At 55.3% G+C, this 14,695-nt stretch overlaps 1 protein-coding gene across 3 annotated transcripts in view; it reads left to right on the forward strand.

Annotated features, from left to right (window-relative positions):
- KDM2A (lysine demethylase 2A) overlaps nucleotides 1–14,622 on the forward strand; it is a 31,942-nt gene extending 17,320 nt beyond the window's left edge. Inside the window, exons 10-22 of one of the 3 annotated variants that reach the window (XM_015863157.1) lie at nucleotides 106–259; nucleotides 2,062–2,177; nucleotides 3,011–3,185; nucleotides 4,350–4,765; nucleotides 8,032–8,115; nucleotides 8,569–8,835; nucleotides 9,049–9,180; nucleotides 9,262–9,351; nucleotides 10,147–10,859; nucleotides 11,821–11,984; nucleotides 12,257–12,415; nucleotides 12,547–12,762; nucleotides 12,855–14,622. In XM_015863157.1, the coding sequence (XP_015718643.1) occupies nucleotides 106–259; nucleotides 2,062–2,177; nucleotides 3,011–3,185; nucleotides 4,350–4,765; nucleotides 8,032–8,115; nucleotides 8,569–8,835; nucleotides 9,049–9,180; nucleotides 9,262–9,351; nucleotides 10,147–10,859; nucleotides 11,821–11,984; nucleotides 12,257–12,415; nucleotides 12,547–12,762; nucleotides 12,855–13,036 (2,868 nt within the window). In that variant the 3' untranslated portion in view covers nucleotides 13,037–14,622. Of the gene's footprint in view, nucleotides 1–105; nucleotides 260–2,061; nucleotides 2,178–3,010; nucleotides 3,186–4,349; nucleotides 4,766–6,561; nucleotides 7,121–8,031; nucleotides 8,116–8,568; nucleotides 8,836–9,048; nucleotides 9,181–9,261; nucleotides 9,352–10,146; nucleotides 10,860–11,820; nucleotides 11,985–12,256; nucleotides 12,416–12,546; nucleotides 12,763–12,854 lie in introns of those variants that run through there. The other 2 variants (XM_015863158.1, XM_015863160.1) reach the window with 2 other exon arrangements.
- Nucleotides 14,623–14,695: the final 73 nt, after the last annotated feature.

Genomic DNA, 14,695 nt, shown 5'->3' on the forward strand with positions numbered 1-14,695 from the left:
GTCTGGATATCTGGGGAGGGAGCAGGACAGTTTTAGAAGAAACAGGGGATGGTCAGTAGCTATTAACAGTACAGTGACTTACATATGTGTTTTCTTTACTTGCAGATCTTCTGGTTGATCCCTCCTACACCCCAGAACCTGGAGCTCTATGAAAACTGGCTTCTCTCAGGGAAGCAGGGAGACATATTTCTTGGGGACAGAGTGTCAGAGTGCCAGCGCATCGAGCTCAAGCAGGGTTATACATTTGTCATCCCCTCAGGTACTGCAGGGTGGGGAGTTGCATCCTGTCTTTTGGTTGTGGCAAGAGGCTGAAACTCCTGAGACACGAGCATAATTGGGACAGGCAAAATCTAGCTTTCTCCTTCATGAGTGAGAGCAATGTTACGTGGCTCTGTTCTCTTGCTTGTTGGCTTCCAAAACATGACTGTCATGGCACTGCCGATTCAACACAGGTGTCCAAAAGGCTCTGTCTGACTTTCATCACAAAAGGAGGCTTTCCCAAAGCCCATCACGCTGACATGTGGCGGCCTCCATTACCAACATGCACTGCTTTGCAAGACAGCACGGCTCCTCTGCTTTCCAGCTCTCTTGTGAAATCTCTGTGAAGTTGAATACAAATCATGAAACAAGAAAGAGAGCTAGTGTGTATGTTTAGGGAAGATGGGAAGACTGGAAAGTGTAGAGCTATAAGTGAATGCTGGAAAATCCTGAAACCTGATAAGGGCTGGGAAGCAGTAATATGGATACACTGGCAGGTAAGAGCCTTGCAGAGGGCTTGGGCAAGGAGACTTCATGGTTGAGAGTGGGAACATTCTTAAAGCTCCAACCTAACAGTGGTCCACAGAAGGAAGCAGAACACTGATTCTGGCTCTTTTCCCAGTGTGATCCCTTGATTTTTGGGCATAGTTTCTTAAGGAAAGTTAAGAGAAATCCTAAGCCTGAATGAATGGAAGTGCTGCAGCAGCGTCTTGCATACCCATTCAGTGCAGTGCTGTGCTAGAAAACAGCAAAGGTGAAAAAGATGAAGTGCAGAGTTGGGTGAAACAGCAGCCCAAGTTGAATGTTGGCAGGAGTTGGTTCACGTCCTTTTAGAGCTGTAATTTAGACCTGGGGTGTCTGTAAAATGCCCTAGCAGTAGGGAATAATCTCTTGTAAGGAGAAAGATTATTGGACCCCTTTCATAGCTTCAAATAGAACTGCCACATAAAAAAAAATAGGTCCATCAGGCTGTCTCAGATGGCAAAAGATGTCGTAACCTGCTGTTTCCTGTAACAATAGTGCAGGAATTAGCTGTGTTGTATACACGTCCCTGTAGCTCACAAGGAACAGAAAGCAGCAGGGGTTGCACAAGTCTTTTGAGTCATGGTGTCTTGACTGACCCTTTGCCATAAGGGAGCCCATGCTGGAATCTACAAAATGTTGGGCTTGTCTGGATTAACCTTTGAGACAACAGAACTGGGACTTGATTTACTTTGAGGGGTTTTTTTCCATTTTTAAATAAACTTTGGAAGACTGTTATCAGTGCTGCTGATGTTTTAAAGTATAAAGCAACTAGGAAGCAACTGGCAGAGACACTGGAATGACAAAAAAGTTGTGGATGGGAGGTAGATACTGGCACACTCGCTACCTTGGGAAGATGAATACATGTGTATGTATAAATCTGCCTCTAGCTCTTAGATAGGTAAGGTGAGCTGAGTATTGAGTAATTCACTATTGATGCTTTGTGAGGACTAGACATTGCTGTGCTAAAGCAAGTGTCAGCCTTCATTGAAGAGCTGGGGTGCAGATGGTCACATCCTCTCCTTCCTCTGCTAGCTCTGGCTGATGTGATGTGTCAATGGCTAATCTGTTAACAGTTGACCTAGGTATGGTTTAAAGCCTAACTATTAGAGTAAGCCTATCTGAGCAGTGTGGAAATTATACAGATTTGAGAGCCATTCTCCAAAGACTGCAGTTGGTAAGAGATTTCAAAGGAATTGACTTAGTAAGGATTTAAGTAGCTGTGAGACCTTGACCTCCCCAAGTGACTCAGCAGAACTCTTCAAACTCTTTCTCCCAAAGGTTGGATCCATGCTGTGTACACTCCCATGGACACGCTGGTTTTTGGAGGCAACTTCTTGCACAGCTTCAACATCCCTATGCAGCTCCGGATCTACAGCATTGAAGACCGCACGCGGGTGAGGAGGGCTGGAAGGAAGCGGCCTCCTAGGATGGCAGGGAGAGCACAGGAGCAGTGGTGTGCAGGCAGGCAAGCTGCATCTCACCCCGTGACAGATTGCTGGAACTCACCTGCTAGGTGTGCAGGCAGGAGCTTGGGTGAGGGACAGCTTGTAGCACGTGTTAGGACTTGCTGTGTTCCTTCATGCTACCTCCAGTCTGATGTCAGGCATCAGGGTTGGAAGCATTGCAGGGAGTGTGGTGGGGATCTCCCCTGGCAGAGCAGCCAGGGAAGAGGAAGGCTTCAGCACATCTTTTGGAGTGCATCCAAGTATGATGCCTGTGCCCCTAGCCATCTGCCTTCTGCTCCTGTTTGATGTTGATGGTAGACTTTGATGTGATAAAGATGGCTGAAACAAAAGGCTCCCAGAAAACTCAAGCTAAGAATGCTGCTGGCAGGTGAGTGCTCTCCCTTGTTTCTTGTGGAGATGTGGCTCCTGCAGAAAAGCCTTGGGACAGCCCTGCACTGTGTCATCTGCTGCTTTCCTGTACTAAGGAGAGGGAGGCCTGAGAGGGAGGCACAGTGGAGAGCTGCAATCCTAACAAAAACAAAGGAAATGTAAATATTCATGACTTGCAAGGGAGAAGTGCCTAGTGTCTGCTCTGCCTGGCTTGTGTTCTCCTTCCACATGGAAAAATGACATCTGGCATGGATTCTGCTGTTACACATGTACATGCATTTCCTGCCTCTTGGGGAGGGGATCAAGCTTGCTCAAGGCAGTGCAGCAGTTTACAGCAGTTTGCAGCCCTGTGCAGAAGGCAGTCTGAACTGATTCTCTTCCCTCTTCTGCAGGTCCCAAACAAGTTTCGTTATCCCTTCTATTATGAGATGTGTTGGTATGTGCTAGAGCGCTATGTCTACTGCATCACCAGCCGTTCCCATCTCACCAAGGACTTCCAGAAGGAATCACTCAGCATGGGTGAGCTCCTCTCCAGCCCCTGCTCCTCCTTCTCGCATGCTGCTGCAGGTCTGTGTGGCAGGCAGGGAGAGGGCTGTGTGGGATAGAACTCAGGACCCTCACTTCCTCCATTTCACAGGGTGGTTTCTCTGGGTGTTTCCTCTCATTTCCCTGTCTGTTGTACCGAGCAATCAGAGGGCAGACTGCTTCCTCCTTTGCTCTTGTGTCAGGCCAGGCTCTTTGCAGCTGCAAAACCAGCAAACCAGTTCCTGGCCTTGCTCATACGAGCAAAGCCTATAACAGAAGAGGGGAGGGATGCTGTGGTAACCACACCTTGCTGTGGGGCTGTAATGCTTTCTTGCTGATCAGGGCCTTCCTGCATGCAGAGTTGGAGCTTTGTCAGATGATCTTCAAGAGGGTCTCTCACAAAAGAGGTGTTTGGCCTCCTTAAAGCCTGTGCAGCAGTTCAGGAGATTGTCGCAGATACACTTCTTGAGGCTGGGAAAGAGCTGAATAGCCTCTGTCTTAGGCCCTCGGAACAAATTTGTCCTCTCTCCTCAGAGAGGATCTGGACACTTTCATTATGGCCAGAGCCTTCTGGGGACTTCGGAGAATCACTCCCAGATATTTTTAGCCTCAGAGGAGGGTGCTTTGCTATGCATAGTCAGGCTCAGAGACCTTGTGGTAATCTGGAAAGCCCACATCCCCTGCCTCCCATCAGGAGGGCAGGATTGAGGTCCCAGGACCAGATGGCTAGAGATGCCAAGCCCTTTCAAAATAAAACTGGACTTCAGCTCCGCTGTCATCTCCTGGAAGAGATTTCCACATCCTGGGCCTGGCCTTCCACAGACTGACTGGGAGTAGGAGACAGTCTGTGGAAGGAGGAGTTCCTTTCTGGCAGCCGTTATCCACTGCCCTTTCTCTGGTCTTGTCCCACATGTATCTGTTGTGCCAGTAATACACTTCACTGATGGTGTGTCTCACCCTACTAAAGATACAGGAATTAAGTTTGTTGAAAACAATTACTTCTCGGTTATTTTCATTACCTGTAATGACAGTTTGTTTATAGATTTTCCTCAAAGCTTGGGATTCATTTAAAGAACTTCTGAACAAGGCTTTAAGAAATAACTAATTAAATCTGGATAAATCCAAGGGCATTCCTTTAAAAACTGAATGTTTCCTGTGACCAGTTGGCCACTGGGATGTAGTCTCATGCTTTCTCTTTCATGGCAGACATGGAGCTGAGCTCCTCAGACTTAGTAAACATGGAGGAAGAGGAGGAGGAAGATGAGGATGCGCATGGGAAGGAACCAAGGAGACCAATCACGAGACAGTCTGTTCTTACCAGTCCTGTAGCCAATGGTGCCAATGTGGACTACGATGAACTGGGCAGGAGCTGCCGGAGCAGCATGCCAACTCTGAAGAAGAGCCCATCTATAGACTCCTCTGACTCTAGCCGGGGCTCCCAGAATGGCCAGGCCTGGGAGCCACATGGTGGCAGTCCACGCAAGAGCAGGAGGGTGCACCTGACACAGTTTGAGCTGGAGGGGCTGCGCTGCCTGGTAGACAAGCTAGAGTCACTCCCTCTGCACAAGAAGTGCGTTCCTACCGGCATCGAGGACGAGGACGCTCTCATCGCTGATGTCAAGGTACGTAGGCTTGAGAGCACCATGTGTGATGCTGCTCCCTGGATGTGTTTGTTTGCTGGTGTATCGAAAGAAAACATGTCCGCCCTCCCTCCCCCTCATGAGGAATTCATGTGCATTCATGGTTTTAAACTAGTCATGTGGGTGATTGTCTGCAGGTTTCTTCTCTCCTTTATGTAAGGTGAATGTTGCACTGGGTAATGTTGAACCAGCTGATGCTACGGGACAGCTCTGACTTGGATTTTGGCTGGCCCTTGTCTGTGTCCCTTACAGGTGCCAGAGCTCATTTGCAGCATGGTTTGTGCTGTGTTCTGGCTCTGGCCTCTTTGGGCTGTTGGATGCTGTGATAGTTGGAGTGCCTTGTCCTGGGTAGATTTGTCTTTGTTTGGGTTGTTCACACAAAAAAACATTAGCTGTGAGCAGGTTTCTCCCTTGGGAGTCTTGGTGATCCTGACCAGAAGGAATGCACCAACATGCTTTCCGCTGTACTTTGCTAACCCAGGCATGGAGCTGGCAAACACTGCCTTTCCACACTGTCTCTTGTGTGGTGATGGTGAGTTTCAGGGTGCCCATGGCTGGAAACCTGTCATTGCAGCCCGTGTTCCAGCCTGGCCTTGAGCACCTCCGGCTGTATCGCTGTCCATGGTCTGGTAGAGTCGCTGCAAGGATCGCTGACAAAGATGGGCACATGAGAGGGTCCTATCACCTATGGACTGCTTCCGCCCATCATGTCGGATCCTCATTCCTATAAACAGCAGAGAAACAGTCGCAAACTGGTTGCTTTGAGGCTCTGTCTGGAGGTGCTAGAGCACCGGGCACGCACTTGATGCAAGGTCTGTCCACATCAGAGCCATCCCCTTGCTCTTTTGCCAGTGTTGTACTCTCCCCTGCCTGCTTTGCTTCTCCTGTGGGTGACATCTGCCCAGAATGTCCCCCATGCTGTTCTGTCCCTGTCTCTGGAGATCCACCAGGTGGAATCTACATTCCCAGGGCAGTTGGTTTCTCTAGGTGCTCACGTTGAAGAGAAGCAGTGATTGTGGCATCCTGCTGAAGCCTAGGGGATATAAAAACCATTGTTCCTCCCCTTAGTGAGGAGTGAGTGATCTCAGGACTCTCCGTGGGTAGTCAGCTGCAGACATGAGGGATGTGGGCTGCTCCCACCAGAGCTGAACAGTGAAGGTCAGGCTGTGAGGCAACCTTTGCTGGTATCATGGCTTTTGCAGCACATCTGATGCTTCCCACATAGTAGGCTGGGCTGAGGACCCCTTTGCTGTCTTTCTTGAACAGAGGTGACCTCCACGTACAGTCCAACAGGCTTAGGGTTGATGAAGTGCTGGAGAAGCCCCCAGGCTGCGCTGTGGGTCTGAACATCCCCACTGCACTGCAGCTGACCCCAAAGATTGTGGGTGTGCATGTTGGGGTGGTGATGGAGGTGGTGGAAGTCCTAGCACTGGGTCAGACAGCAGAGCTGGGCAGGGCAGATAAAAGCTGCGGTTGTCTGCAGGAAGCCACATGTCAGGCATGGGGGAGCAGCTGCTTGGGGGGATTTGAAATGCCCCCTCCATGTTAATGGAGGGGGGGGCACAAGGGTCTTGGATAGCTGGGGTGACCTCGCTGCGGGTCTGCCCTCCGCTAGTGCTGAGGTCACTGGTGCCTTTGGGGCCACGGCTGCTCCCAAACTTGATGGCGAGTGCCTCCAGGCTGAGAGGGCACGGGTGAACTCTCCGCATTCTGAGGCGCTCCCCCTCTCACCTCGATTCGAGCCCTTTCTCCCTGCTCACGTCCAGCAAGACCCCGGCATCTGCTCTGCAGGAGACAAAAGGAGGCTGTGGGGCGGCTCTCCCTTGACACGGGGACATGGCCGCGTTCCGCCGGTTGCGGCGGCGGGCGGGCGGTGGGCCACGTCGCCGGGCCCCTCTGCACCAATTGGCGCGGCGGAACCGCCGTGCCGCCCCTCCCGGCTCTGCAGCAGAATGGCTCTGCCCTCTGCTCGCTCGCTCGCTTTTTCTCTTCTGCCATCTTCCCGTTGCAAAGCATTGCTGGGAACCGCATGTGGGTGACGCAGCAGCATTGTTTCAGGCTCAGGAAACTGCCGCTGCTGCCCAAGGGCTCGAGAGGAGCACGCGGCTGCCGGCGTGGCTGCTGGATGGAGCTGGGGAGGAGCCGGGGCCGCTCGGGGCGGGGGGCGCGGGCGCGTTTCTGGCCATGTCCCTGAGGACTGTGGATCCGGCGCGGGGCCGCATAAGCTGAGCCTGCCCAGGCAAAAAGAGGGGGGCCCAGCCCTCGCCGTGCGGGCACCGAAACAAAGAGGGCTCGGCAAACTTCGCCCCGGAGTGGCGGCCGCTCCAGAAGCGCAAGGTCAGGCGATTGGTGATGCATGCGGAACAGGGAGGGGACGCGGGGACGCGCTGGGGCTGTGCGGGAATCCGGGGCTCTGGAAGCTGGGGGTCCCCGCTTTCCTCCAGCGGGCTCTCGGGCTTTCATCTCCCTTACCCCGGGGCTGTACGTCCCAGGGGTCCCATCTTCGCTGCACCCTTAAGCCTCTTGGGTTGGACCCCCCCCCCCCCCCCAGCTCCCTGCGCGTAACCACGTGTCTGTGCATGCACCCTTGGTCCCCGACCTTCTCTTTCGGCCTGTGTCCAGGGACGGTGGTCTGGGAGGCGGAAGGGCTGTAGGCAGTGCGCAGGGAAGGTCGTGGTTTCCTGTCTGTGAATCAGTGCGGGGTTGCGGTGTTGAAGCCAATCCCTGGGGTAGGGATGGGGTTGCTACCCCTGCCTGGCCGCAGGGATGCTGGCTGGAGGCTCCTGCTGGCGTGGTCATGGCAACACCACGTAAATAAAGTACCTTTGCAGCAGACATGTCTGGTGGGCAGAAGGCTCAACCTCCTTGGAGAACGCAGAGCGCTCAGGGGATAACTCAGTGGGGTACTGGGGTGCAGGTGCCAAGGCTGTGGGTTGGGGGTGGACCTGTATGCATCCTTGTCCCCACAAATTCCACTGCATCTCTGGAGCTTGCTGCTCTCTCCCTGCCCCTGTGCAGGGCCTTGGGGCTGAAATGCAAAGTGCTCATGCAGTCAGCTCGGCAGAGCTTGTCTGGAATGTGGGGAGGGCTTGCTGCTGGTGGGCATGGGAAGAGCAGAGATTCTTGCCTGAAGCACGCTGGCCTTAGCATCTGCTCAGAGCCCACCTGGTTGGCAGGAGCATCGTTCCACTCTGCTCACACTTGTCCCTTCTGTCTTCTGTGCTTCTCTTCCCCTCCCTTTCCATCAGTTGCTACTAGAGGAATACGCAAACAGTGACCCCAGACTGGCACTTACAGGCATCCCCATTGTCCAGTGGCCCAAGAGAGACAAGGTAGGAGCTGTGAGGAGGGCAGTGGGCAGCTATTCCTGGGGGGAACCATGTGTGGTTTGTCTTGTTCTCTGCTATGCTTCTGGGGCTTGGCAGCACTATCTCCATACTGACCAGGGAGTGCTGCAGGGGCACAATGCAGGGCTCCATGGGTAGCCCCCAGTCAGTGTGTTGGTGTCTGTCTTGTCCGGGGGGATCTGTTGTGACTCCACAGGATATTTGTACTGCTCAAGGGCATGGGCCGCTCTTCTGGGAGAGGAGAGCAGGAGGTATTTATATGCTGTGGGTGTGGCATTCAGGTGCTTGATGCATCCACAGCTCTGTTCTTGTGCTGGATTTTTGAGCACATGCAGCATCATGGCTGCTCCCAGAAGGGTGCGGTGGGGTAGATGTCTGCTGTCCCATGGGGGGTACTGCCACCTGCCCACTTCAACTCCTTTCCTTTCCTATCACCAGCTAAAGCTGCAGGCCCGGCTGAGAGTGCGCCTGCCCACCATCCCCATCACCAAGCCTCACACCATGAAGCCAACCCCTCGCCCAACACCCATCAGGCCCACAATGTCCCCCATCGTGTCAGGTGCCCGCCGGAGGCGTGTGCGCTGCAGGAAATGCAAGGCCTGCATGCAAGGCGAGTGTGGCATGTGTCACTTCTGCAAGGACATGAAGAAGTTTGGGGGGCCTGGCAGGATGAAGCAGTCCTGTGTCCTACGGCAGTGCTTAGCAGTGAGTCTGTGCTCTGATCCCATTCACCAAAGACTGCTGCAGTTCAGCAGCAGCTCTGTGTGGCTGATGCTGGTCAGGGAGGGGAGGGATTGCTCAAGATTGGTTCCTGCAGGAAGGATTGGGCTTTTTCCCGTTGTTTGGGTGGCAGGGGGGAGGAGGAGGTGGAAAAGCTGCCCCACTTTGTCCTGGTTTCACCCCTGCTTTCCTTTGTAGCCCAGGCTGCCTCACTCAGTCACATGTGCGCTTTGCGGGGAGGTGGATCAGAATGAAGACTCACAGGACTTTGAGAAGAAGCTCATGGAGTGCTGCATCTGCAATGAGATTGTTCACCCTGGCTGCCTGCAGGTGAGCAACAGCGTGAGCACTGGGGCCAGCAATGCTGGGCTGTGGGGAAGGGCGTTGCTCACTGCCCTTTGCTCTTTGCAGATGGATGGGGAAGGGCTGCTCAATGACGAGCTCCCCAACTGCTGGGAATGTCCCAAATGCTACCAGGGTGATGACACAGAGAAGGGCCAGGTAAGAGGCAAGCTACACTGAGGCAGGGGTGGGCATATGTCCTGCTTTGGGTAAAGCAGGATTTGAACCAGCCAAGGCAGGGAAGTGGCTCAGGAAGTGCATGGGTAGGGTTGTGGGGTGGGCTGGAGACTGGGGGACCCCAGTGGGCAATGCTGGGGTGAAGGAGCCAGGAGACACTGCTGCAGCCTGGCCTCAGGGCTGACAACTGACATCCCGTGCTCTATCTCTGGCTCCCAGGGAGCCCGCTGGCATGCCAGAGCCAGGCTCCTGCGGAAACAGCAAGCACTACCAGGTCCTTCTGCCAGGCATAGAGCAAAGCGCAAGTGGCAGTGTTCAGCCTGCTGGCAGCTTCTGACACGGCACAGGATGCTGCCTTACCACTACCATGTTGCCTGTAGGACCGTGCCCACTGCTGTGGATGGAGGCAGGGCAGCTGAGGCAAGCTAGGCACTGGACAGTGTCCTGCAGCATCCTCACTTCCTCCTGGGTGATGTGCATGCTTGGGGTGCACGTGGGGCTGGGCTCTCAGGTCCCCCAGCACTGCAAGCAGGTAGAATGAGCACCCTTTTGCTCCCTCTGTGCCTTGTACTGAGCTGTGATCCTGGGAGTTTTGACAGGCAGGGGGCCTTTGTGTACAGAATGGAGGCCAGCCCTGGCCTCAGGGGATGCTGTTTCTGCTTGAGGAGAAGGAGATGCCAGTTTTTTTTGCTGTGGGTGTGGTGCATGACAATCCTGAGGGTTAAGAGGAGCAGGTTCCCCCCAGCCCTGCTAACCTGCCTTCCTGCCTCCCTGCAGAAGCGCAAGATAGAAGAGAGCGATGATGACATGGCACAAGCCAAGGTGCTGCGGCCCCTGCGGAGTTGTGAGGAGCCCCTGACCCCACCACCCAACTCGCCCACCCCCATGCTCCAGCTGATCCATGACCCGGTGTCACCACGAGGTGTGGTAACGCGCTCGTCCCCAGGTGCCGGTCCCAGCGAGCACCACAGTGCCAGCAGGGATGAGCGATTCAAGCGGCGCCAGCTTCTGCGGCTCCAGGCCACCGAGCGAACCATTGTGCGGGAGAAAGAGAACAACCCCAGTGGCAAAAAGGAGCTGTCGGAGGTGGAGAAGGCCAAGCTGCATGGCTCCTACCTCACCGTGACGCTCCAGCGTCCCACCAAAGATGTCCATGGCACTTCCATTGTCCCCAAGCTGCAAGCCATCACCGCCTCCTCTGCCAACCTGCAGCACTCTCCCCGCGTGGTGATGCGCCACACGCCTGCCCGGATGCATCCCCGGGGTGGGGGGGAGGATGAGGCAGCTGCTGAGGAGGACGAGGAGGAGGAGGATGAAGATGATGAGAACACAGAGGAGGGGGGGGCTGCCCGTCTTAATGGCAGAGGGGGCCGGGTGCAGGAGGGTGAGGAGAGCTGGATGCAGCGCGAGGTGTGGATGTCTGTCTTCCGCTACCTCACCCGCAGGGAGCTCTGCGAGTGCATGCGGGTGTGCAAGACCTGGTACAAGTGGTGAGTATGGGAACAGGTGGTAGTGCCAGAACCAGCTGTATCCTGACCCACAGAGTCTGGGGCCTGATGGGCAGCCAAAAGGAGAAGGGGCACGGGATCTTTCACCCCCCCCTAACCTATCGGTGCCTTCCTCCCCTCCCCAGCACTGGCATTTGCCAGGCAGCATCACCTCGCTGCCTCTTCTCTCTGTGCTCAACTGTCCCCTCTACTAGGAGATGGCCACATGGTATAACTCACATCCCACACCACATCCCCGTGAGGTGCTGGTGCCCCTTCCTCACCTGCTGCCCCACATGGCCCCTGCTCTTCTGGCCCCACAGCAGTTTAAGTGGGGATGGGTTTGCTGCCTGGGAATGCTTCAGGGGGTGCTGGCTGAAGACAATGCTGGCAGCGGGACAGCTGGGGATGGAGAGCTGGGAACAGACAAGGATGGGGAACTGGGAGGTTTCTAGCTGCCAAGCAGTGGGAATGGCACAGCAGGGAAGGGCTGGCATGCTTTGATCAGCAGGCGTTGGGCTTGGCAGGCTGCAGGGGACCCTGGCATGGCTGCTCTGGGGGCAGGGCAGCATTGGGTCTCCTGCTGCAGAGGAGGGATTCACACCACCTTCAGGCTCCTCAGCAGTTCCTGGTGATGCTGAGAGCACTGGTATGGCTGTGGGATGGGACTAGGAGCATTTTGCCTGGTGGGAGGAGGGATGCTAAAAATCCTTGCTGTATCTGGGGAGCAAGCAGGCTGGCAGTTGCTTCTGTTACATGGCTGCAAAACTCTGATGGGGCTGTTCTGGGTATCCTGGGTGTCCAGGCATCCCCAGCATCCTCCCATGTCAGGGAAACCCCAACCGACTTGGAGGAGTGGCTTTGTTCTATGGCTGGAGCTGCACCACAGTTGGGATTCTCCCAGAATGACTGTATCTTGTCCCCCGCAACACCCTCAGCACTCAGTTTTCACCCTTGTCCTCAGGTGCTGTGACAAGAGATTGTGGACAAAGATAGATTTGAGCAGGTGCAAGTCCATCACCCCCCAGGCACTGAGTGGTATCATCAAAAGACAGCCTATCAGCCTTGACCTCAGCTGGACCAACATCTCCAAAAAGCAGCTCACGTGGCTTGTCAACAGACTGCCAGGTGAGTGTGGGCCAGGTGGTGGTCTGCTGCCAGCCTGCTCCGCAGTGGCTGGAGCAAGAGGGATACCCACCAGCGTGAAGACTCTTGGTGTCGCATCCCTTTGCTTGAGGAGGTGCTGAGGTTTCCTGCAGCTGTTCTCAGCATGGAGCCTCTATGTCCCACCTCAGGCAGAGAGAGAAGCTGTTTCTTCCTGTACCTGGCTGAGATCTGAGGTGCCTCAGAGCTGGCCAAGCCCAGCTGGCATGTTACATCTCTCTTCTTTTTCTTGGCAGGCCTGAAAGACCTCATCTTAGCAGGCTGTTCCTGGTCTGCAGTCTGTGCTCTCAGTACCTCCAGCTGCCCCCTTCTCAGGACCCTTGATCTTCGGTGGGCAGTAGGAATCAAGGACCCTCAGATCCGGGATTTGCTCACACCTCCAACAGATAAACCCAGTAAGCTGCTGCCATGGGGCCGAGATGATGGGGCCAAGATGACTGAGCCAGCCATGGGGTGGGAGGTGTCAGTGGACCTGGACCAGCACAGCACCACGTGTCTGAGCTTAGTTTCTCCCCTTCCTCTGCAGGTCAGGACAATCGCAGCAAACTCCGCAACATGATTGATTTCCGGCTTGCTGGCCTGGACATCACCGATGCCACACTGCGGCTGATCATCCGCCACATGCCCCTGCTCTCCCGCCTCGACCTCAGCCACTGCAACCACCTTACAGACCAGTCTGCCAACCTCCTCACAGCCGTGGGCTCCTCCACACGCAACTCCCTCACTGAGCTCAACATGGCAGGTGGGTGCTGCTGGGCTTATTGGCACATAAACAGTTTGTCGTCCCTGCTGGGTGCTGGCACTGCAGCTGGCCTCTGTCTCCTCTCCCTGCAGGCTGCAATAAGCTGACAGACCAGGCCTTGCTGTACCTGCGCCGCATCTCCAACGTCACCCTCATTGACCTACGGGGTTGCAAGCAGATCACTCGCAAAGCCTGTGAGCACTTCATCTCAGATCTGTCCATCAACAGCCTCTACTGCCTGTCCGATGAGAAGCTGATCCAAAAAATCAGCTAGAGACCCTCCCCCGGGCAGACTGAGGAGAAGGAGAAAAGCCCACCCCTCTCAGAGAGCCACTCCTCCACCTCCCCATCTTGCCCTCGATGTCCTGCCACTGCCACCTCGTGGGCAGGGCCGGTACTGGCCTTGCTCGGCTGTCCTTCCTCCTCCTACCGCTGGGACTTGTGCCGATGTGGACATCCCCCCCAGGCTGGCCAGTACGAGAGGAGGACCGGGCCCGCAGCAGGGAGCTCCCAAGGTGGAGGTTGTTGCCGAGATCCCTGGGTGGAGAAACGGGGCGCACCCTCTTCCCCCTACTTTTCCCCAGCTCCTTGCCTTGAAACACTTGTCACTTCCCTGTTAGCACAAAGCTTGAGGCCTCTCCAAGGAGGAGGGAGCAGAGCTGGGACGGGCCCTCTCTCTCGGTGCCACCACCAGCTCGAGCCCTGCTCTAAACCCCCTCACCCAGCCCTTGGATTCCTTTCTTCCCCTGCAGCAGCGAGGGCAGGAGCCCTCCAGCCTGGGCATGGCGGCAAGGTTGGGGATGGGGCTTCCACCCTGGGGCGCTTCCTCAGAGCCCTGTGCACAGGCAGTGGCCGAGGCTCGGCTGGGGGAGCAGCCCCCAGAGCTCAGGGAGGACTCGAATAATCAGCCGCGGGTGAGTGAGCACGGGGGGGGGGGGGGGGGGGGGGGGGGGGGGGGGGGGGGGGGGAGGAAGCTGCTGCATCTCCCTCCCCAGCTGCCTACCACGGCCGAGCGCTGACATTCGTGTGGCAGGGCTGCCTCGCTGCCTTGTCCTCTCATCTCCCACCCTCCCCCCCACCCCATTTTAGCTGCCGTTTTTTCCTTTGCAATGAGCGGTTGGTCCAAAGAACCTCTCTCTTGGGCAGCAGAGAGCTTTTTGCACTTTAAGAAAAAAAAAACAAAAAAACAAAAAAAAAAAAGCAAAAAAAATTAAAAGTAAAAAATCGGAAAAAAAACTCAAGATATGAGGGAAAAAAAAAGAAAAAAAAAAGTTGGCATCTTTTGGGTCGCTCTTTCGTTCCCCTCCCTGCCCGTGCCCGGCTGCTGCTCCTCTCCCCGGTGCATGGCACAGCGCAGCCCCCAGAAGCAATAAGGGAGGAGAGGAGGCTGCGGGCGGGCTGTGAGCAGCGCTGGGGGGGGTTTAGGGAAGGAGGGGGCAGAGCCCCCATCTCTGTCCTGGTGGCTGTTGCTGCGGCGTTTTTCTTTCTTCTTGGGTTCATTTGTTTGAGTTTTGCCACCAGGACAGAAGCGAGGGGAGCGGTGCGGGACCCCCCCCATACAGCCCCTCCATACAGCCCCATAGCCCCGCAGGGACAGCGAGCTCCCAATACACAAAGAGAGAGTTCTGTATATGGGATCGCTCAGTGATTTAAAGCGCCCGCACCGCGCCCGGCTGCCTCCCGCAACAACTCCCCATCGTTTAAAGGTTTCGTTGTGTTTTCGTTCCGTTTCGACCCCCCCCTCCTCCCTTCTCCCCCCTCGGAGACATATTGTAAATATATATTTTTTGTTGGCAATTTAGAGTCCAGCCGATGTTTGTGCTTTCAAATTAAATGTAAGCGTTAAGGGTTCAAGCAAAACCAAGTCGCGTGCGCTCTCTGCGTTGGGGCCGGGGGGTGTTGGGGGCACGGAGGGGCCGTTTGTTCCTGGCTG

This window comes from Coturnix japonica, chromosome 5, assembly GCF_001577835.2.
Source record: "Coturnix japonica isolate 7356 chromosome 5, Coturnix japonica 2.1, whole genome shotgun sequence".
Lineage (NCBI taxonomy): Eukaryota > Metazoa > Chordata > Aves > Galliformes > Phasianidae > Coturnix > Coturnix japonica.